At 51.1% G+C, this 23,496-nt stretch overlaps 1 protein-coding gene across 1 annotated transcript in view; it reads left to right on the top strand.

Annotated features, from left to right (window-relative positions):
* LOC119466635 (ATP-binding cassette sub-family C member 2) overlaps positions 1-23,496 on the top strand; it is a 169,732-nt gene that overhangs the window by 128,001 nt on the left and 18,235 nt on the right. The window contains 4 exon segments of the mRNA XM_049657463.1: positions 108-434; positions 12,378-12,808; positions 14,911-15,012; positions 15,108-15,284. Coding sequence (XP_049513420.1) covers positions 108-434; positions 12,378-12,808; positions 14,911-15,012; positions 15,108-15,284 — 1,037 coding nt within the window.

Below are 23,496 nucleotides of genomic sequence, written 5' to 3' on the forward strand. Positions count from 1 at the left end.
TGAGCAAGAGAGCATGTGACTCGCTTTCTGAAGCGCTTTCAATCGCAGTTTTATGCGAAAATGATTTTGTTTTTCTAAACTTTTTGTTCCATTGAACACGCTTGCAGTGCTGTGCCGCCTGCTGGGAGGCGTGCTGTTGGCGGCCGCGGCGCGTTTCATGTCCGGCTCGCTGCACCGCGCCATGCTGGAAGGTGTGCTTCACAGTCCGGTGTCTTTCTTCGACGCGTCGCCCAGGGGCCGGGTGCTGAACCGGTTCGCCGGGGACATGGACATCGTGGACGCCGATGCGTTTATTTATACCAAGCAGTGCATTCAGGGGTCGCTGATCACAGTCGCCAGCGTCGCGGTGGTTGCCACGCAGGCGCCCCTGGTGGTAGTGGTCACTGCAGTTGTGGCCGTCCTCATTGCAAAGGGCATTGTGAGCAACTTTTTGTAATTTTCCGCCAGCGCTCGTCCCGTTGATTTCGGCCTTTCCTATCTGTGCATGTCTTTCTCTCTTCCCCTTCCCCTTTCCCACAACGCAGAGTAGCAGGCTAAAGGAATGTAGCTCAGGCCGAGCTCTCTGCATTTCGTATCATTAAACTTTTCTCTCTCTCTGTTCTCTAATTTTGCGGTGCAGATACAAATGCAAGCCCTAGCAAGCACATAGCCCGCTTGACTGCCGTGACACCTTTTTTTTTTTTTTTTTTTTTTGCCCGCTATCATCTGCCAGCTATTCTAATGAGGAAGGAGTAAGAATTTCTGAAGTCTACGCCCAGTCTAGCGGCGCAGCAGCTTAGTGTCACAATGCGAGAGAGCTGATACGGTAGTCGCAGATTCAGCGGCAGATTATTAAGTATTAACATGATACAATGTGTAAGTGCAACCGCGCGAGGACCAACTAACCCGCCAACGCGTTTAAGCCAAGCATGACCAACTGTCAGGAGGCAATCCATCCACCTCCTCAGAGGTGGACTGATTGATGATGACCCGGGATCTCTGCCTTACGGAGGCAGAGATCCCGGGTCTTTGGTCCTTTCCATCGTCAGCCCAGAGAGATACGCGCGCTATACTGACTTTCTTAAGTCAGCAGACTTGAGAAGACGCTTATGGGGTGTGTCTACTACATGTGTCAACTAGTGTGCACGTGAACTCTTTCTCTCATTTTGCCTTTGCTGCCTTCTTTTCTTTTTTAATTCCTCATCCCCTTTACTAGAATGGCTATGTAGACTCTACCTTTACTTTACGTGGCTGATAGCCAGCCAGACGTTCGTTCGGTTCAGTTCTTCACCATTCCTTGTCTTCTCTCTCTCTCTCTCTCTCTCTATGTATATTGTTGCTATTTATCCTCCCGATAGTGCTCGGAACAATATTATATTGTAGCAGCATCGGCATCAAAGAGGATGAGGAGAACGGCGGCTGGCTAGGGGCAAAAGCGAAGCGGGTGCGTGGCTCATGTCACGAGCGGCCCGTGCGAGGCTTCTTGGAGATTGCTGCCGCCGAGAGGAATGCCCGTCAGCTAAGGCCTTCTGTTCAGTAATAATATACTCCTGTTAATTGTGGCTCATCGCCATCACTAATTTCGCACGCAATAATATATATATATATATATATATATATATATATATATATATATATATATATATATATATAGTAAGGGGGTTTATTTACAAGCAGGGGCTACGTAACAACAGCCTTGGCCCAAGAGCGTCCGTCGCTGTCTCGCGCTCTCCGGTCTGCCGGACCTCGTCGTCCTCTCTCAATAGTTCTTGACCCCCTTCCCCACTATGTATATATATATATATATATATATATATATATATATATATTGTTACGGGGAGAATATATTGTCACGTGCAACAGAAGGCCTTCAGAGCAAGAAGTCCTGCACCGGCAGAGACGAGTACTAGCCAGGAAGATGGCTGACCCCAAAAACGAAAAACCTCTTCTTCTTCTCTCCTTGCCTGAATACTGGCTCGCGCTCGCCGCAGCTCGAGACCTCGTGGCATTTTCCCCCTGTGAAAAAAACGGGCATCGTCCCGATGCTAGTGCTGGTCGACGTAGGTAGAGGGAAAGAAAAAAAAGGGAAGGAACATAAAGTAAGCACAAGTGGGGGGTGAGGGAGAGAAAAATAAAGTACATCATAAAGTTGAGACGTTGTCGCACTATCGCGCGAAATAAGGTTTGAGTCGTACAACGTGCACAATCTCCGAGTGCTGCCTTCGACGCTGGGGTGACATGGCACTATCCGGGAGAACCTCGTAGTTCACGTCACTAACGCGACGCAGCACTTTGTAAGGTCCAAAGTAGCGACTGAGCAGTTTCTCTGACAACCCCTGGCGGCGCACCGGCGTCCACACCCAAACTTGATCGCCCGGGTGGTATTCCACTTGGCGATGGCGAAGATTGTAGCGACGTGCATCTACACTCTGCTGTTGCGTGATGTGTAGGCGTGCCAATTGGCGAGCTTCTTCGGCGTACTGCGTAAATTGCTCAGCGTCAGGGGTGAGCAGCGCGTCATAATCGTGTGGAAGCATCGCATCCAGCATAGTCTGAACCTCACGTCCATAGACAAGACGAAACGGCGTGAATCGCGTCGTCTCCTGGATGGCAGAGTTGTACGCAAATGTTACGTACGGTAGAACCTGATCCCACGTCTTGTGTTGTACATCGGCGTACATGGATAACATGTCGGCGATGGTTTTGTTCAATCGTTCCGTCAACCCGTTGGTCTGCGAATGATATGCAGTGGTCTTGCGATGGCTCGTGAAGCTTAGCTTGAATACGTCGTCAATAAGCTGGGCCGTGAAAGCTGTGCCTCTGTCAGTGATCACGTAAGACGGGGCTCCATGTCGAAGAACGATCTGGTCTATAAAGAACTGGGCAACATCGGCAGCCGTAGCGCGTGGTAGAGCCCTTGTCTCGGCGTATCTGGTTAAGTAATCTGTGGCGACTACGATCCACTTGTTGCCGGCTGATGATAGTGGAAAAGGCCCGAGTAAATCCATGCCTATTTGATCGAATGGTGCCCTGGGTGGTGCGATCGGTTGCAGCAGCCCCGCGGGCTTCAGTGGCGGGGATTTGCGGCGTTGACATTCCCGACAACTCTTGACGTAGCGCTTTACAGATGTAGATAGTTTGGGCCAGTAGTACGCCTGTTGAACTCTGGCGAGAGTTCGGGAGGAGCCTAAGTGACCAGATGTGGGCTCGTCATGGCAGGCAAGAAGAATGTCGTCGCGCATGTCAGCAGGTATGACGAGAAGGTAGGGTTTGCCGTTGCTGTTCGAGTTTTTCTTATACAGGACACCTCTTCGAAGGCAGAAGGACGAGAGACTGCGAGAAAGGCGTCGAGGTATGAGAGAGTTGCGTCCTTCGAGGTTCTCGATGATTGCGCGGATTTCGGTATCCTCGCGCTGTCGTGCAATCAAGTCCGTTGCGGTGAGGGCCCCAAGGAATCCACTGTCATCCTCAGCGGCCGGATCACAAACATCGGTGGGTGCACGCGACAACGAATCCGCATCTTCGTGCTTGCGGCCTGATCTGTATACGATGGTCAGATCGAATTCTTGCAGACGAAGGCTCCATCGTGCGAGTCGCCCAGCGGGGTCTCGTATATTGGTCAACCAGCACAATGAATGGTGGTCGGTCACTACTTTGAAGGGGCGACCGTAGAGGTAAGGCCGAAACTTCATGGTCGCCCATACCACTGCAAGGCACTCTTTTTCTGAGGTGGAATAGTTTGCTTCTGCGCGTGAAAGAGTACGGCTGGCGTAAGCTATCACGCGCTCTGTGCCCTCTTGGTGTTGGACCAGGATGGCGCCAAGACCCACGTTGCTGGCGTCGGTATGGACTTCAGTATCAGCGTCCTCGTCAAAGTGAGCAAGAACTGGTGGTGTCTGCAAACGCTCCCGCAGCTCGGTGAAAGCCGCGTCCTGCTCTTCATTCCAGACAAATGGTACATCTTCTCGTGTGAGGCGAGTCAGAGGTTCGGCAATCCTAGAAAAATTGGCGATGAAGCGGCGATAGTATGCGCAGAGCCCCAGAAAGCGACGGACTGCTTTCTTGTCACGGGGAACAGGAAAGGAGGCTACGGCGGTGGTCTTGTCAGGGTCAGGCCGAACGCCATCCGCGCTCACAACATGGCCGAGAAACTTAAGTTCTTTGTAACCGAAGTGGCATTTCTCTGGCTTCAGCGTGAGGTTAGCGGCGCGGAGGGCGTCCAGCACAGTCTTCAGACGATTCAGGTGTTCCTCAAAGGTCGCCGAAAATACGACAACGCCATCAAGATAAACGAGGCAAGTATGCCACTTCAAACCAGTGAGAACAGTGTCCATCATTCTCTGGAATGTCGCAGGTGCAGAACACAAGCCGAAAGGGAGCACTTTGAATTCATACAGGCCATCCGGCGTAACAAAGGCCGTTTTCTCGCGATCTCGTTCATCAACTTCAATCTGCCAGTATCCGCTTTTCAAGTCTATAGAAGAAAAATACTTGGCGCGTCGCAGTCTGTCGAGTGAATCATCGATGCGGGGCAGTGGATAGACGTCTTTTTTAGTCACGCTGTTTAGCCGCCTGTAGTCAACGCAGAAACGTAGTGTTCCGTCCTTCTTCTTCACGAGGACGACCGGCGATGACCAGGGACTTTTGGAAGGCTGTATAACATCGTCCTGAAGCATCTCGTCGACTTGCGTATGTATCGCGTCCCGTTCTTTGGCCGAAACTCGGTAAGGCTGTTGTTTTATGGGCGACACGTCGGTATATGTAATGATTCGGTGTTTCGTGATGGGCGTCTGACGCACCTTAGAGGACGAGGCGAAACATTCTTGGAATTGAAGCAGCAATTCATGCAGCGCTATTTGTTGTTCTTCCGGTAGAGTCGAATTAATGTCTACTTTGCTTAGTGATGCCGTCGCAGCCCCCGGTGTCGATTGGAGAGCATTGTCCAGTGATGCAGACGTAAAACATTCAGCAGTCTCTGTTATGGGGTAGGCGAGAGCGATGGCAGTGCGACGAAAAAGGTGACGGTGCTCATTACTAAAATTCGTCACAAGCAGCGTAGAACGTCCGTCACGAAGCGTGACGAGGCTGCGAGCGGCGCAGAGACCTAGTGTGAGCAAGAGCGACATGTTGCCTTCAGCGACTGCCTCACCATCACGTAACTTGTCACACACGACATCAACGAGGACACTCGAACGGGGGGGGGGGGGGGGGGGGGGTAACGCGACGTTGTCGGCATAAACGCGAAACGTGCTGAGATGGCTGTCGTCGGTTTTGTCTGCTGCTCTCTCTGTCGAGAAGGTCACGGTGCGCTCCCGCAGGTCGATAATAGCGCCATATTCCCGTAGAAAGTCGATTCCAAGGAAGATGTCTCGGGAACATTCGCGAAGTACAAGGCAACTGGAGAGAAACGTACGTCCACGAATGCCAACTCGGAGTGTGCATATACCAAGTGGGGTGACTACATGTCCGCCGGCAGTACGAATTTGTGTTCCGTACCAAGGCGTAACTACTTTCTTCAGGTGTGTCGCTAGTTTTCGGCTCACGATCGAGTAATCAGCCCCTGTGTCCAATAACGCACTGACTTCATGGTGACCGTCGAGCACCACAGGTATATCCAAAGACAGTCGGCTTCCGAGTTCAGTTGTTGTCGAATCACTGCCGGTACCTGGTCGCGTCGCTGGGAGGCCTTGCTCGCGTCGATTATCAGCGGCCTCGCCCCCGAAGGTCGCTGTCTTTAGTTTTCCCGTCTAGGGCTTGGCGAACGCCCCTGCGCCGCCACTGGGGAGCTCCGGGAATTTGGGGAAAATCGTCTCGGCGACGGTGACCGTGACTGCCGTCGCAAGGGCAGTGGCATGCGCTGTTGAGACAGGTATTCCTCAATGGCTCTTGGTCTTTCGCCGAATCTTGGCCTTGGAGAGTCGACGGCAAAACCCTGAAGTCCAAGGCGGCGATATGGGCATTCACGGTACACATGTCCGGCTTCGCCACAGTGATAGCACAGCGGTGTGCGCCAGACATCCGATTTTCTTTGAAGTGGTTGGCGGTTCTCCAAGTGCTGGATCGGTTGCACTGATGGAAGTGTATCGTGAGGTGTGGGGCGGACGAAGCGCGGAGAAGCAGGAATATACCGGCTCGCAGCTTCCGCGTATGATGCGCGCCGAAGCTCCGTCGGCACAGGTGGTGTGACCTCCCTGGCAAGCGGGACTTGCAGAGCATGCTGCACCTCGTTCCTGATGAGGCTGGATATGGATCCCGCAGCAGGTTGAGGCGGGCAGTGTATTCTTTGCAGCTCGTCGCGTACCACTGATCGGATGAGGTCGCAGAGGGAGTCGATGTTGATGCTACCTCCGGCAGCTCCGATCTGATCCATCGATGACGCGACGCTGATTTGCCGGTCGTACACTGCTGACCGCTGCTGAAGCACTTTTTCCATTGTCGTGGCTTCCGTTAAGAACTCGGCCACAGTCGTCGGGGGACTCCGAACAAGGCCAGCGAAAAGCTGCTCCTTAACCCCTCGCATTAAGTGCCGGAGCTTCCTATCTTCTGCCATGTCCGGGTCAGCTCGACGAAAGAGGCGCGTCATGTCCTCAACGTACATCATCACACTTTCGTTGGGCATTTGGATGCGCGACTGAATGGCCCGCTCGGCGCGTTCGCAGCGATCAGCATTGGCGTAACTTGCCCGCAGATGACGACAAAAGTCGCTCCACGACGAGAAGGGTTCGCGGTTCTCGTACCAGGTGCGAGCGCCATCCTCCAGGCTAAAGTATACATTCTTCAGCTTGTTCGCATCGGTCCACCCATTGAAATCAGCGACGCGTTCGAACTGAGCCAACCAGTCTTCGACATCCTCAAGGATGGAGCCATGGAAGACTTTTGGCACTTTCTGTAGCGTATAGTGAGCAGCACTAGTAGTGCCTTCCATACCGCTTTGGTGCGTAGCTGACGTAGTCTCGGGAAGAGGTCCAAGCTCAGGGGGCAATCCTCGGACTCTTCGGCTGGCCCGGTGAACAGGTGTTGTCACTGTAGGCACAGGGCTACCAGGAGGCGTGTAGGACATTTGCTGGGACTACCCAGCACCTCCACCAGTTTGTCACGTGCAACAGAAGGCCTTCAGAGCAAGAAGTCCTGCACCGGCAGAGACGAGTACTAGCCAGGAAGATGGCTGACCCCAAAAACGAAAAACCTCTTCTTCTTCTCTCCTTGCCTGAATACTGGCTCGCGCTCGCCGCAGCTCGAGACCTCGTGGCAATATATAGAATGGATATATTTACAGGGTAAGGCGCACAACGCTGCAGCAATCGTTCAGGGGAGCGCGTGCACACCAGAAAAACCACCCGTCGTCGTCGTCATCGTCCAAGCACCGACCACAGGATCGCCGCTCGTGACATTACCCGCCGGCGGCAGAAGCACCGTCCCGGTGCAATTAGGGCCCGGGCCGAGAGTGGTACGGTTTAAGACGCGAGACATGGACTATGTCACTCGCGATTGTTGCAGAGGCCGACGTAGGATTTAGCGGAGCGATTTCATAGGTCACATTAGTGACTTTGCGTACGACGCGGTAAGGGCCAGCATAACGGGAGAGAAGTTTTTCGCATAGGCCAACGCGACGTGACGGGAACCACAGCAAGACGAGCGATCCTGGAGGGAAGTTCACCTCCCGGTGTCGGCGGTCATAGAGACATTTTTGTTTGACCTGTGAAGCCGACAAGCGATCGCGGGCAACCTGACGGGCGATGTCAGCACGGGCAAGAGCATCACGAGCATAGGCAGAGGATGTGTCTGCGTGAAAACTGCGGACATCCTTGGCCGACCGTGGAGTAGGGAACTGACTAACCGCGCGGACTTTGTCAGGGTCTGGCTGCACGCCTGCAGCGTCAACAAGGTGGCCGAGAACGCAGATTTGACGGTGCCCAAAGCGACATTTCGACGAGTTAAGCTGAAGACGAGCGCGGCGAAAAACATCAAGGACGGTGGACAGGCGAGTGAGATGGTTTTCAAACGTAGTCGAAAAAACGATAACATCGTCCAGGTAGCAAAGGCATATGGACCACTTGATGCCTCGAAGAAGAGAGTCCATCATGCGCTCGAAAGTAGCAGGGGCGTTACATAGGCCAAAAGGCATCACTTTAAATTGATAGAGGCCATCAGGAGTCACGAAGGCGGTCTTCTCGCGGTCTTGGTCGTCCACAGCGATTTGCCAATATCCTGAGCGCAGGTCGATGGAAGAGAAATATCTGGCGCCGTGCAAGCAGTCCAGTGCGTCATCAATACGCGGGAGAGGATACACATCCTTCTTGGTAATCTGGTTAAGGTGGCGGTAGTCTACACAGAATCTCCAGCTATTGTCCTTCTTTTTCACGAGTACGACGGGAGAGGCCCAAGGACTGCATGAGGGTTCAATTATGCCTTTGTCCAGCATTTTCTCCACTTCCTGTTGGATGACAGCACGCTCCGGAGCTGACACACGGTAAGGCCGTCGGTGAATAGGACTCGCATCGCCGGTATGAATGCGATGGGTGACGACGGAAGTCTGGCCCAAAGGACGGTCGCCAAAGTCAAAGATATCCTGGTAGGAAACCAGCACGCGGCGAAGGGCAGCGGACTGTGCCGGAGCGAGGTCTCCTGATATCATGCGGGCGAAGTGGTCGCAGGACGAACCTGACTGCGATGACGGCGGTGAAAAATCCGGTGGGGGTTCTGTGGTCAAGGCAGAAACCGTGTGGCCGGCCAATGGGGTCAGATGAGCGAGTGATATGCCGCGAGGAAGAACTTGCGTCGAGTAGCCAAAATTGAGGATGGTAAAGGCGGTGCCGTTGTTTCTAACTGTCACCACCGTATAGGGTAGCGCGACGTTGCGTGTCATGGCGACCTCAGGAATAGGGCAGGCAACGTAGTCGCCGTCGGGTAGGGGCGGAAAGGCTGACAGCTGGACGTATATTGCGGCTTGCGGAGGCAGTCGAAGAAACTCGACGGAGCGTAGCCGGGGTGGGCCGGCATCAACGTTGTCGGGGCATGAAGGAAGTTCTAGCCGGAGAAGGCCCGCGGAGCAGTCGATAAGGGCAGCGTGAGTGGACAGAAAGTCGATTCCCAAGATGAGGTCATGGGGGCACTGTTCTAGCACAGCAAAAAGAACAGATGTGTGGCGACCAGAAATAGTGATCCGTGCAGTGCACATTCCAAGTACGGCAGGTGTACTCCCGTCGGCTACTCGGACGGTAGGTGAAGTCGCGGGCGTCAGGACTTTCTGGAGGCGGCGCCGGAGGCTCGAGCTCATTACAGAAATGTGTGCGCCGGTATCAACAAGAGCGGTAACTGCCACATCATCAACCAGAACTTCAAGAAGGTTGCATCGGGTATAAGGGACAATCAGAGGATTTTCAGGCCGGGTCGTAAATGCAGCGTCACCTCCGGGGGCTGCACTGGCTAGTTTTCCGAGAGGCGGCCAAAGGGAGACCGAGAGCGGCGAGGTTGGGGCGAGCGGGACTGACGGCGCTGGGGCGATGGTGAGCGGCTGATCTGGTGTTCCCTAGGAGGACGTTCAGCACTTGAGGCCTCAGGATGGAACGACGGGGCATATGGTGCATGGTCCGCGCGATTGTAAGTGTTTGGGCGATAGGACGTGGGCCAGCGGCTGCGGCAATGGCGGGCGATGTGTCCAATCCGAGAGCACGTGAAGCAGATGGGCCGGTCATCAGGTGTGCGCCAATCGGCTGGATTTCGATAACGTGGCCTGAAGGTCGTGTTCGGTCTTGCAGCAGCGACGACAGGGGCGACCGGGTTGGTAGCAGTATGACCGTTATCAAAGGTGGGTAAAATGCCCATATTCGCGACCTCTTGGCGAACCACGGCCTGAATTAGCGAAATCGGAGCCAGGTTGTTGCTTTGCATACCGTCATGAGGTGTAACGGGTGCCATGGCCTCGAGTTCTCGACGGACGATCCTGGTGACGTTTTCTGGAGCTTGCGATTGCCGAAGCGTGGCTAAACCTTCGCAGGAGGACGTGGCAGCCGTATTAGGAAGTCGGTCGAAGCGGTGAGTGATACGTTGACTTTTGGCCAGCTCAAAACGACGACATTCAGCGATGACCGACTCCACCGTTGAGCAGTTCTTACACAGTAGCAGATTGAATGCGTCGTCGGCTATGCCTTTCAGTACGTGGCCCACTTTGTCCACTTCAGGCATGTCCTTGTCGACCTTGTTGCACAGAGACAACACGTCCTGAATATACGAGATGTACGGCTCCGTGGACGTCTGAGCACGAATTGCGAGCTCCTGCTTGGCCGCTAGTTGTCGTGCGATAGGTCTCCCAAATAGATCGCGTAATTTCTGCTTACAGACGTCCCAACTCGTCAGATCTGCCTCATGCGTCTCGAACCAGAGTAGCGCAGTGCCCCGCAAATAGAAGATGAGATTCGCCAGCATTATGGTCGGGTCCCACTTGTTAGTGCGGCTGACGCGCTCATACATTGCCAGCCATGCATCGACGTCCACGCCGCTGGTGCCGTTGAATGTCCCGGGATCACCAGGGTGCAAGAGAATGACCGGTGACGGGTCTTGCTCACACTGGGTCGCTTGGTCGGTCATTGTGGTGGCAGCAACCCGCCGTCCGCTGCGAAGATCCAGTTCCCGGTGTTGTAGCGAGCGTACCCCGCACCTCCACCAAAGATGTTACGGGGAGAATATATATAGAATGGATATATTTACAGGGTAAGGCGCACAACGCTGCAGCAATCGTTCAGGGGAGCGCGTGCACACCAGAAAAACCACCCGTCGTCGTCGTCATCGTCCAAGCACCGACCACACGATCGCCGCTCGTGACATTATATATATATATATATATATATATATATATATATATATATATATATATATATATAGAGAGAGAGAGAGAGAGAGAGAGAGGAGGGAGAGAATAGACAAGGAATTGCGAAGAACTTAACCGAAAGGACATCTGGCTGGCTACCAGCCAAGTAAAGTAAAGGTAGAGTCTAGCCGTCCTAGTAAAGGGGATGAGGAATTGAGAGTGTTTCTCGTTTAGTGTTTTTCACCTGCATAGGAACTGTGCACACGTAAGTATCGTGCGTGATAGAAATGCGCACGCGCACAACGTAGAAAACCCCTCGCGTTTCACGTTCACGCGCCAAATCTAAGTGCCCTACGCACGTGAAAGAGCTCTATGTGCGGCTCTCGTGAGAGGATAGCCGCGCCCGCCGAAATGGCAGCCGTCTGCTCCAGGTCTATCAAGTCGCCATTGTTCACTGTTTGGAGCTTTAGTTCCCAACTGATGCTATTATTTGCTTTAGATTTGTGTCATGATACATCGACAGCAAAGTATTCGTGACCATCTGTCACTGTTTCCCGAAATCCGTTCTCGATCTTTAGGAGTTTTAGGCTTAACGAGGGAGGCTCAGGCTGTACATTGCTTCCGAGACATGGCGGCGGGCTCGGTAAGCCACGGGCGCTGCCAGATTTTAGAGGACATGTATTGCTAATGTTTGTTTGTTTTATGTATTTCGTATAGATGGCGCCACAGCCTAAATATTGCAAAGCTGAAACTCTGTTTCCCAAGTGCCGCGCGTATATAGTGTACGTAGAAATCTCGCGTTTGCGTGCGCAAAGCTTTTACGCAGATAAGACTAAAATTGCTTAATATTTCACGTGCTTGTCCTGTGAACCGTTTTGAATTCGACACGGCTTAGGTTCGATGTGGAATTTTCAGCTTTTGTTTATATGCAACGCTTGTCATGGTAGCGTTGCTCGTTTTACACGCACACATAAATGTTTCAAATATGCAGGAAATATCTCGTAAAGTAATATGGATCACTGGAAGGCTTCTCCGCAGAATTGCTTTAGATGTGGGGAAGCCAGCTTTGACGAACGCTTCTTTTGGGGAGGTAAAATCTAATACACGCTTGCATGGGATAGCCTTTTGGGACTGTCACAACTATCCCATACCAACAAGAACTACAGAAAGTCGGCCGAGTTGGTAAAGGTATAAAACTTGGACATTCAGGCGGAATGAACACAGACACAGAGCAACGAAAAGGCGCGGATGGCCATTTTCGTTTCGTTTGTCTGTGTGTGTTTTCTACGGGGAACCTTTAAGGCCAAGTAGCATTAGCATAAAATGAAATGCAAACAGTACACAACTGATAAAAACACCTGCCTGTTACGCGTAACAACATTAAAGTGCGGCGTTTAATCGTTCTTCAGGTGTTCTTTAAGCACGGAGTATGGACCTAAGTGTGCGTTTTGGAGTCTGAATTAGGCCACATTTACAAGTGTAGATGGGCCTAGAAAGTGAACGATGAAATGGAATAGTTTCGGAATCATTCGCGTTTGAATTGATGCTGATAAACCTGCAAGTATAGGCTGTTTTCCATACATACGTGCAGTTTATCTGCGCACCGCGGTTTCACAAAATGTGGAAATCCTCGTCAGGGGCTGTTTAAAAGTAGCAGTGTGTTGCCGTCTGCTCTTGCCTTTCCGATCCTGGCAGAGCATGGCCCTGACAGCGTCGCAGAGTTCACGCTTCTACGAGAGCGTGTCCAATTCGAAGCTGCTGCAGCACATGACCGAGACCCTGGAGGCGCTGAGCAGCGTGCGAGCGTACGGCGTCCTGGACCGGTTCCGGCGGCACTTCTTCCGTCTCGATGACATGTGCCTGCGCGGTTATTCGTCCTACTGCGCCTGCTACCGTTTCACGCGTTCCCTGATGGCCGCGGGCGGGTTCGTGGTCGTGCTCGCAGCTATGCTCTTCAACACCGTGGGCACGGCGACGCCCGACCCGAGCAGCTTGGGACTCGCCCTCAGCTCAGCCACGTCGGTGAGAGTACCAGTGAAAGAGAGACATCCTTTAATGAGTGATAATGAGTCACATAGCCGAAAGATGCGTGACCCGGCACCAGTTTTCACGCTGTGTCCACGAATTTGCACTAGTTCCAATAAAAGCGGTTCGTTTTACTTGTCCCAGCTAGTTACAGAGATTATAGCCATCTATGAGCTTCTCGGACGTACACGTTACGCGAATGGCCACTTCACTAAAGGAGAATAATTAAACGTGTAAGTGGTTGATCAATAGGACTTATTGAGCGAAAGCAAAATGTGGCCAATTAGAGATGGGTTAGCTGAGAGATTTGGGTTAATTTTGACCGCAAGTGTGCGAGCATTTTTGTCTTCTGCGACTGCAAGAATGCGGCCGACCGATAGAAAGTAGGGTTCAAACTCGCCGCATCGTGCTCGATAGCCCTACGTGACAGCCAATGAGCGACCGGTGTGCGTAAGAGTATAGTTGAGGCGTGACAAGAATTGTACACAGTGAAAGAGGTGTGGAGACGGTTGGCTCCGAAAAGGGCAATGTCACTCAGAAAGCTTCTCAGAAAAGAACCTCTCGGAGAACTTGTCAGAAAAGGGCAATGTCACGTAGATGAATCTCAGGTGGCCTGATGTCAACTCGACGCCCTGCCCGGCCATGTGCTTGCGCAGGACGCTATCGGGTAAGCACGACGGTCTTCGCGTGCCACCGAATACTTCGCGCATTCGTCTTGCCAGCGAACTCGATACTGACATCCCGTAACATGTACTATAAGCGCTGGAGTCTTCGGTAGCGTCCTCTGCCCTTTCGTTTCGTCTCTGTCGTTTCTAGCGCTAAATGCCTGCAACAGTGTTATCCCAACAAGGCTCAACATCATCCGTTGTTAAGCACCCGTCTTGCAACTACAGCACGACGCAAAACAATGGACGGAAATAACTAAACACAACATGCACATACTATCAACGGAAGAGAAAAGTCTACCAACTTTCCACAGTTACAGTATATACTAATAAACACCCGTGCTGTCTATATATATATATATATATATATATATATATATATATATATATGCGACCACTTTTGCAGCGAATTTCACCCGTTACCGTTTAACACTCCCTTTCTTCTCACTTCGTGACTATGCAATGGTTAGACCTACGTTGCCTTTAACTGTCTGTATGGTGTGAGAGCCACACACCGAAGAGTTCACGTGAGTGAGGCTTTGACCCCATCCATCCGCACGCAGTCATGAGGATATACTGACGCCTCTTCGAGCTGCCCGTTCTCTCCTGCGTCCATTGCGGGAGAAAGATCACCTTCTGTGAACATGACCCCAGCTGAAAACCCGTCCGTATAAAGTCACCTGGCCTTCGTGGGTATCCATCTCATAGCCGGATGCCAGACTTGAACTGAACTCATGGACTATGTTTCCGCAATAATTTTAAATTTTATGCGGGAGACAGGGCTTCACAACGGCATGTAGTAAAGTCTGAATGCCGAAGTGCAAACTAACGTTTAAAAAAAAAACACGGCCTGTGTTCTACGCAGTTTTTTAGAAAGGGACACTTTAACCCATTTGGATGCAATGGTTTCTGTAGGAATCATAATGTTATACCGTAAATATCTGACTTCGAGAAAAAAGCAAAACAAGCTAACAAAACTATTTTCAGAAATGTGAGTGCCTGCAATGCTGTATAATTGCATAACTTGTAGAGTTTGTGCCGCAGATAAATATGGCTGTCCCTGAAATTTCACCAATACTAATGCGCGGTCATCACGCTGAGTTCAGGTGATCGGTGCTTTATATTAGGAGCGTGCTGTCTAATGCAAACATAACCATGCCTTGAGCGGCACCAGGAAGGTCATCAAATGAACTGTGGCCATATTTCACACCACTATGATTATGAATAAAGAACCCTGCTGAATCATATGCTGCTTACAAAACATTTACCTTTGTAAGCAGCAGTTCATGAAAAACATCTTAGGGTTATTGCAAAAAACGCGAGTCGGAATTTTGTTTCTTTATTCTTCCTTGACCTTTGTCGTTAAAGAGCACGTAATATAAAATTCTCACTTCGTTAAAAAAATACACTGCTTTCAAACCAACACTTTCACAGATTCCGCTGGCACTGGTGACCCTTTGCCTGATGCTGTTCGGCACGCTCCAGATAATGGTGTCCTTCGAACGTTGCCTGGAGTACACGGAGCTGCCGCCTGAGGTGCATCATCGTTTACGTTTCTCTGGCAGTCGCTATTAGAAATAAAAACGGTAACGAAAATTAGTCATGTTCCAGCTATATTTTCGAATGCGCAGACTGATGTCGGCAGGACCCCTGGAGGAGAAAAGCCAGCGTTGGGCTGCCTGGCCTTGTCGGAGAATTGGCCGTCGGAAGGTAGAGTCGCGTTTCAGGACTACTCCGCTTCGTACCGACCTGGAGTCGCACCGAACGTTCTCAACAGCGTCACTTTCACTGTCCAGCCTATGCAGAAGGTAAGCGCTTGGTCTGCAAGCTCTTGCATTCTGTTTGGATCAAGCTTATGCACGCACGAAAGCGAAAGCGTGAGCTTGAGGTTAGGTAGTTTAATGAAGTTAAGATGAAGAATGTATGTATGTATGTATGTATGTATGTATGTATGTATGTATGTATGTATGTATGTATGTATGTATGTATGTATGTATGTATGTATGTATGTATGTATGTATGTATGTATGTATGTATGTATGTATGTATGTATGTATGTATGTATGTATGTATGTATGTATGTATGTATGTATGTATGTATGTATGTATGTATTGTTATGATCGGCTTGGAACTGCACCTGTCAAATGTGGGAATCAAGCTCGAGCGCCTTTCCCGTGACGAGATAATCCTCTTTCATCCCCGAGAGAGCGTCTGACCTCTACGGAGCAGACGAAAACAGCGAGCTACCAAGAAGGAAGACCCGAGGGAGAGGAGGTCGCCAACTTGACCGCCCGACAGAGGTCTGACACTTCCACAAGTTCCCCGAAGTAGTCATCGGCAGGTTATGCCTGGAATCTGTATCTCTCCAATGTGGGAAGCAAGCCCCAGCGCTTTTCCCGTGACGAGATAATCCCCTCCAGCCCCGAGAGAGCTCTCACCTCTACGGAGCAGACGAAAACGGCGAGCTACCAAGAAGGAGGACCCGAGGGCGAGGAGGTCGTCAACTTGACCACCGGAGAGAGGACTTCCCCGAAGGAAATGCCGGCCACCACGAGGGGATTTAAGGCCGTCCTGGCCCCCGTGTTAATCAGAACCGCTCGAGACTCGGATAGAGTCAAAACCATGTACCAATGAAGTGAATACAATCTTTTCTATTTTTCATCATCACGATGCCCGCCTTCATCGTCGTCTCCTGATTCCTGCGGTGACGACCCACCTCACCCGGTCGAGATTATATCAGCTGGTTGGCAGCAATGGGATACTCCACCCTTCGTCCTGGCTTCAGCAGAATGGTGAGCGCTTGACTTTCTTTGAGAATTTGCCAGGTTTTAGCTTGTGTGTTTTCTAAAACGGCGAATTAGTTTCTGTACGTGCAGGCTCCTGTTGAAAGCTTCCTCACGTCACAGCAGAGTAAGAAAGTCCTCGTTCGGGATTGACCATGGATTTGGGCAAACGGAAAAAAGCCAGAGTTGTTATTACTTTGTGAAGAGCTGGGAATTGAGGTCGGGAAAAGTCAGAGAAAGCCACAGCTTATTAAGGCGATTGAGAAGTGCGGGGCTCTTGAGGACGAAATTTCAGAAGCATGGGAAGAGATAGAGAAACGAGCTGAGAAAGCTGAGCAAAACGCTGCAGAGGAGAGGGAAAGGCAAAGAGCTGAGAAAGCTGAACAAAACGCTGCAGAGGAGAGGGAAAGGCAAAGAGCTGAGAAAGCTGAACAAAACGCTGCAGAGGAGAGGGAAAGGCAGAGAGCTGATCAAAAGGAAGCTGCAGAAAGAAAGGAACGCGAGGAACAGAGAGCTGCAGAGAGAAAGGAACGAGAGGAACAGAGAGCTCACGAACTAAAGCTAAAAGAACTGGACGTGCAGCGGGATCTGGCCAGGCAGTCAGCAAATAACCTCTCAATAGATGAAAGACGTTCAGGTGAAGTAGGAGTGAAGATAAGGGATCTCATGCCATCGTACAAGGTGAACGATGACATGGGTTTGTTTCTCGTTACTTTTGAACGAACCTGCGAGAGAAACGGGTTGGCACTAGAGAGTTGGCCACAACAGATTCTGACCGTTCTTCCTGGCGAAGCAACCGAAATAATTGCGAGGCTAACGAAGGACGAGTCAGAGGACTATCAGAAAATAAAAGCTGCGCTGCTAAGAAAATATCGGCTCTCAGCGGAGGCTTTCCGCCGCCGTTTTCGGGAGGCAGTTAGGACACCGGGCGAGTCTTTTCAAGATTTCAGTTATAAGCTGAAAGCCAATTTAATTGAGTGGCTAAAAGGGGAAGATGCGTTCGGTTGTCACAACAAGGTTGTGGAGCTAATCTGCAAGGAGCAGTTCTATGGGTCCTTGAGCGAAGAGATGCGTCTGTGGATTCAAGATAGGTCGGGCGAAAAGGACTTAGAACGTGCCGCAGTACTAGCAGATGAATTCGCCGCACGTCGCGAATCAGAGAAAACGCGCGTCAGGCCATTGACGAAATTCAGCAAAGAGGAAAACAGGCGCTCTTTTCACAACGAGAAAGCTGGAAGTGGGACCAAAGACGTACCGACCGATAATTTAGGCCAGAATAACAGCGCAGCGAAAGATGAAAAGAAAACAACAAGAGCATTGGAGGCTACAAAACCGGTCGTCTGTTTCCGTTGCCAGGAGCCTGGACACCTTGCGATCGGCTGTCGGAAGCCTAGAATAGTTTTTTCTTTTGTGAATGGTGACGACGACAACTTGGCGCTCTTAGCACCCTACCTTCGCGACCTAGTAGTGAATGGAATACCATGTAAGGTACTTAGAGACTCAGCGGCGACAATGGACATTGTCCACCCCGCGTACGTGAAACCTGAGGATTTCACCGGGGAATGTGCATGGATCCGGCAGGTAGTTGAGGAAAATAGTGTCTGCTTGCCCATAGCCAACGTGAATATTGAGGGGCCGTTCGGACTATTAAGGACTGAAGCCGCAGTATCACAAAATCTGTCCGAACATTATCCCTACTTGTTTTCAAATCGCTCGGAGATGCTGTTGAAGAAGAGGGGTCTGAGTTTTGGCGACCATACGGTCCAAGCTCTCACGCGTTCCAAAGCTCGGGAGATCGCGGCAAAGATGAAACACGGCAGCGAAGCCAGAAATATGCCTCATGGCATAGACACTCAGGAAGCACAGCCCCTAGCTAGTGAAAGCAGTGAAAAAGGCGCTAGCGAGGAGGCATGCGGCTCAGTAGAAATATCGCCGCAAGGGCTAGCTGAGGAATTAGAGACTAATTTCGTACTGCCACATTCGGAAGGCTTTTTAGACCTACTGAGAGTTGATAAAGAGGGACTCGCGGCAGAACAACAGAGTGATGTGTCCCTCGACAAACTGAAAGAACTAGAGAAAGAGGGGATAGCCAGAAGAAACATCACTTTTCGGCGTCGCGCTGGTCTTTTGTACCGACAGTACAAAGACACGAAGGGAGTACAGTATGATCAGCTCGTTGTTCCCTCAAGATACAGAGCTCCAATCCTCAACCTGTGCCATGGCAACGGCTGGGCGGGTCATTTAGGCATAAAGAAGACTAAAGACAGGTTACTGCGAGAATTTTATTGGCCGGGATGCTTCAAGGATGTAGAAAATTATGTCAAAACGTGCGAGGCTTGTCAGAAAGTGGGAAAGCCACACGAAAAGAGGAAAGCACCTATGAAGTTAGTTCCCGTAATCACTGAACCCTTCAAACGCTTAGTGGTTGATATTGTGGGACCCCTTCCCGTGACGAGTTCAGGGTACAAATACCTTTTGACAATGATTTGCCCCGCAACGAAGTTCCCGGAGGCCGTTCCCCTAAAAGAAATAAATTCAGTCGAGGTAGTTGAAGCCTTACTCTCGGTGTTCTCCCGATTAGGTTTCCCATCTGAATTACAGAGTGATCAGGGCAGCGTATTCACCAGCGCCCTTACTACCGCCTTCCTAGAAAGGTGCGGCATTCGCATCATCCGCAGTTCAGTGCGGCATCCACAGAGCAACAGTGTAGAAGCATGGCACTCCGTTCTGAAAAGGGTACTGCGGGCATTGTGCTACGAGCAAAGAAAGGACTGGGAGGCATGCTTAGCGGCCACTATGTTTGCCTTGAGGTCGGTGCCGCATGAAGCCACAGGATTCAGCCCAGCTGAGCTCGTTTATGGGAGGTCGCTTCGATCTCCGCTTCAAATGGTGCGCGAGGCGTGGGAAGGGCGCGGAGATGACCCGACAGTTGTTGAGTATGTATTGGAACTCCTAGAGCGGTTGCTATCTTGTCAAGAGCTGGTGGAGGCAAACATGAAATCCGCCCAGATGAAAGCTAAAGTATACTATGATAGGAACGCTCGGAAGCGGACTTTCACTGTAGGAGATAAGGTGCTTTTGCTAACGGCGTCCAGAAAAAACAAGCTAGACGTCCTTTGGGAAGGACCTGCGGAGGTCATGGAGAAACTCTCAGACACAAACTATGCCATCAAATTACCGGGTAGACGTAAAGAGCTGAGGATATACCACACGAACCTAATGAAACCATATCGAGAGCGTGAAGCCATAGTTCATCTCGCACTAAATACGCCCGAAGAAGTGGAAACAGAATTTGCTTATCCGATGCCGCCAACGGAACTTCCACTTTCTAAAGTATACGCGGACATAGGCGCAGACCCAAATTTAAATCTACGCCAGCGAAGCGAACTGCGAGAGCTCGTGGGTAACTTTGAAGACTGTTTTTTAGATCGGCCAGGTAGAACTAGCTTGATGGAGCATGATATTAAGCTGGTATCGGACGTGCCCATTCAGTGCAGGCCCTACCGGGTTTCACCTAGGCAGAGGCAAATTTTGGAAACCGAGATCCAGAGGATGTTAGAGCTGGGGTTAATTGTTCCCTCTGAGAGTGAATACGCGTCCCCGCTAATTCTGGTTGAGGCTCCGGGGAAAAGCCCCAGGCCTTGTATCGATTACCGAAGGCTAAACGCCATAACCAAAGATCAGAATTACCCCATTCCTAATCTGGAAGAGCGGGTGGAGACCATCAGCAGGGCTGAATATGTATCTACGCTAGACTTAACGAGGGGTTACTGGCAGGTACCACTGACAGAGCAAGCTAGCCATTATGCCGCCTTTACATCCCCTCTAGGTACCTTTCGGCCTCTTGTCCTCACTTTCGGATTGAAAAACGCTCCGTTTTGTTTCTCACGACTTATGGACCGGGTTCTGAAAGGAATGCAGGACTACGCGCTTCCCTACTTGGATGACATCGCAGTCTTCTCTCCTACTTGGGAGGACCATTTGCATCACCTTAAGAATGTGCTAGAGAGTTTGCGCGCGGCCGGTTTGACCCTGAAGGGCGAAAAATGTCAACTAGGAAAAGCCGAAGTTAGCTACTTAGGCCACAAGGTCGGACGTGGCTACAGACGCCCCCTTGAGATAAAAGTAGCCGCCATATCCGATTACCCTAGACCAGTGACGAAAACAGATGTCCGTTCCTTTTTGGGACTAACTGGCTATTATCAACATTACATCCGTAACTTTTCAGAAATCGCAAGTCCCCTCACGGACAGTTTACGGAAGAATGAACCAGTGAAAATTGTGTGGAACGAACAAAAAGACGAATCTTTCCTCAAGTTAAAGGCCGCTTTAGCCGACAAACCCATCTTGAGAGCTCCTGTTTATGATCTTCCTTTCATTCTGCAGTGCGATGCTAGTGATCGAGGCATGGGTGCAGTGCTCAGTCAGAAAAGTGAAAACGGGGAGGAACACCCGGTAGTGTTCGTAAGCCGGAAGCTGACTGTCCGCGAACAGGCCTATAGTACTTCCGAGAAGGAGTGCGCTTGCTTGGTATGGGCAATACACAAGCTTCAATGTTATCTGGCAGGATCACGGTTCCTAGTGGAAACTGACCATTGTCCTTTGACGTGGCTTAGGAATATGTCCCCGAGGAACGGCAGACTGCTACGCTGGAGCCTTAGTCTGCAAGAGCATAGCTTTGATGTCAGGTACAGGAAAGGACGCGACAATGCCAATGCGGATGGCCTCAGCCGTAGCTTCCCTGTGTGAAGTAAAATGTTGTAAAGGGCCCCTTTCGTTCTTTTTTTTTTTTTCGCGGATGTGTTTTGTTCTTCAGTTTTCAACTCATGATTAACCCCATTATTGCTGCATTTCAATGCACTCTCGGTCTCTCAATAAATGTGGCTTTCCCGGGCAGGAGAAACAAAAACGTTAGGTGTTAGGTTAATTGAAAAATGCACTTAAGTCTGGTTTTTTCCTTTTGTTAATTTTCGGGAAGTTCGAACGAGGGCTGCAGGTTTAATTCTGATAAGGTTTTGCGTGGAGAATGTGTGAACCTGGCAGTTCTCATGGTTAGTTGGGTGCTCTCTGTTTGTTGTGCCTTGGGCTTGGCGTGGTCTATTTCCAGAGGGTGTCACCTTGCCTGCCTTGGAACGAACGGCGAAACAAAGCAGAGGCACGGGGTCTGTGGTCTCTTCGAGGTGCTTGGATGCTGCAACCCCTTCGAGACCTCCTGTGGCGGTTGACGGGCTGTTATGATCGGCTTGGAACTGCACCTGTCAAATGTGGGAATCAAGCTCGAGCGCCTTTCCCGTGACGAGATAATCCTCTTTCATCCCCGAGAGAGCGTCTGACCTCTACGGAGCAGACGAAAACAGCGAGCTACCAAGAAGGAAGACCCGAGGGAGAGGAGGTCGCCAACTTGACCGCCCGACAGAGGTCTGACACTTCCACAAGTTCCCCGAAGTAGTCATCGGCAGGTTATGCCTGGAATCTGTATCTCTCCAATGTGGGAAGCAAGCCCCAGCGCTTTTCCCGTGACGAGATAATCCCCTCCAGCCCCGAGAGAGCTCTCACCTCTACGGAGCAGACGAAAACGGCGAGCTACCAAGAAGGAGGACCCGAGGGCGAGGAGGTCGTCAACTTGACCACCGGAGAGAGGACTTCCCCGAAGGAAATGCCGGCCACCACGAGGGGGTTTAAGGCCGTCCTGGCCCCCGTGTTAATCAGAACCGCTCGAGACTCGGATAGAGTCAAAACCATGTACCAATGAAGTGAATACAATCTTTTCTATTTTTCATCATCACGATGCCCGCCTTCATCGTCGTCTCCTGATTCCTGCGGTGACGACCCACCTCACCCGGTCGAGATTATATCAGTATGTATGTATGTATGTATGTATGTATGTATGTATGTATGTATGTATGTATGTATGTATGTATGTATGTATGTATGTATGCATGCATGCATGTATGTATGTATGTATGTATGTATGTATGTATGTACGTATGTACGTATGTATGTATGTATGTATGTATGTATGTATGTATGTACGTACGTACGGACGGACGGACGGACGGATGGAAAAAATTACGTCATCTTCCCGAGGGGAACCATGGGCTGATGCGGAGCATCGCGGTCGTTATAACAGCGTTAATTACGTTGTTATTACGGTGTTATTAACGTTGTTAACTTGGTGTTATTCTGTTTTTATTACATGTTAACTTGGGTTGGTCACCATCACATCACGTGAACGCCGTGCTGCTGCTCGACGTTCTCGAACCGACGCTGCTTCACGTTGCCGAAGCTCAGGATCCGCTGCTCGACGTTCACGAACCAACGCGGCTTCACGTTCTCGAAGGTCGGGTTCCGCCGCTCGCTTCGTACGTTTACGTTGAACTTCACGGTCCCGAACCTCAGGTTCTGCTGCTCGACGTTCACGAACCAACGCGGCTTCCCGTTCTCGAAGGTCGGGTTCCGCCGCTCGCTTCGTACGTTTACGTTGAGCTTCACGAACCAACGCGGCTTCACGTTCTCGAAGGTCGGGTTCCGCCGCTCGCTTCGTACGTTTACGTTGAAATTCACGGTCCCGAACCTCAGGTTCTGCTGCTCGACGTTCACGAACCAACGCGGCTTCCCGTTCTCGAAGCTCACGATCCGCTGCTCGACGTTGACGTTTCAAAGCGGCTTCGCGTTCTCGAAGTGTGGAATCCGCTGCTCGACGCTGACGTTTCGAAGCGGCTTCGCGTTGGCGAACTGAATCTGGATCTGCTGCGCGTCGCCGACATTTACGTTCTGCGTCGCGAGCTCTTCTCTGCGCAGCCTTGTCTTCAGAGGTGCTCGCGGTTCCGTTAATTAACTGGCTGCTGCTGTTTGAAGATGTGCCAGACAGTTCGTTGACAGATTCGTTGGCGTCCATTCAGCGCATTGGACGGCGCAGCGTGACTAAACCGAAGCAGCAACTGAGGCAGCGGCGCATGCACCGGGTTTATATAAGCAGCTGGCGCGGAGAGAAGGAGGAGAGAGAGAGGCGCGCATGCGCGCGCTATCGCACAGGTGGCGGATGAAGACACGGAGGGAGAAGCGCGTTATCGAACAGATGGCGTGGAGAGGGGGAGAGGATGAGAGAGGCGTTATCGCACAGCTGGCGTGGAGAGAATGAGGAAAGGTGCGGACGGACACGGACGCCGACGCCAACGACGCCGCGGGACAGGCCGCTGCTATAAGATGCTCCGCATCTAAAACTTTATTGGGGTC

The sequence above is a fragment of the Dermacentor silvarum genome, chromosome 10, assembly GCF_013339745.2.
Source record: "Dermacentor silvarum isolate Dsil-2018 chromosome 10, BIME_Dsil_1.4, whole genome shotgun sequence".
Lineage (NCBI taxonomy): Eukaryota > Metazoa > Arthropoda > Arachnida > Ixodida > Ixodidae > Dermacentor > Dermacentor silvarum.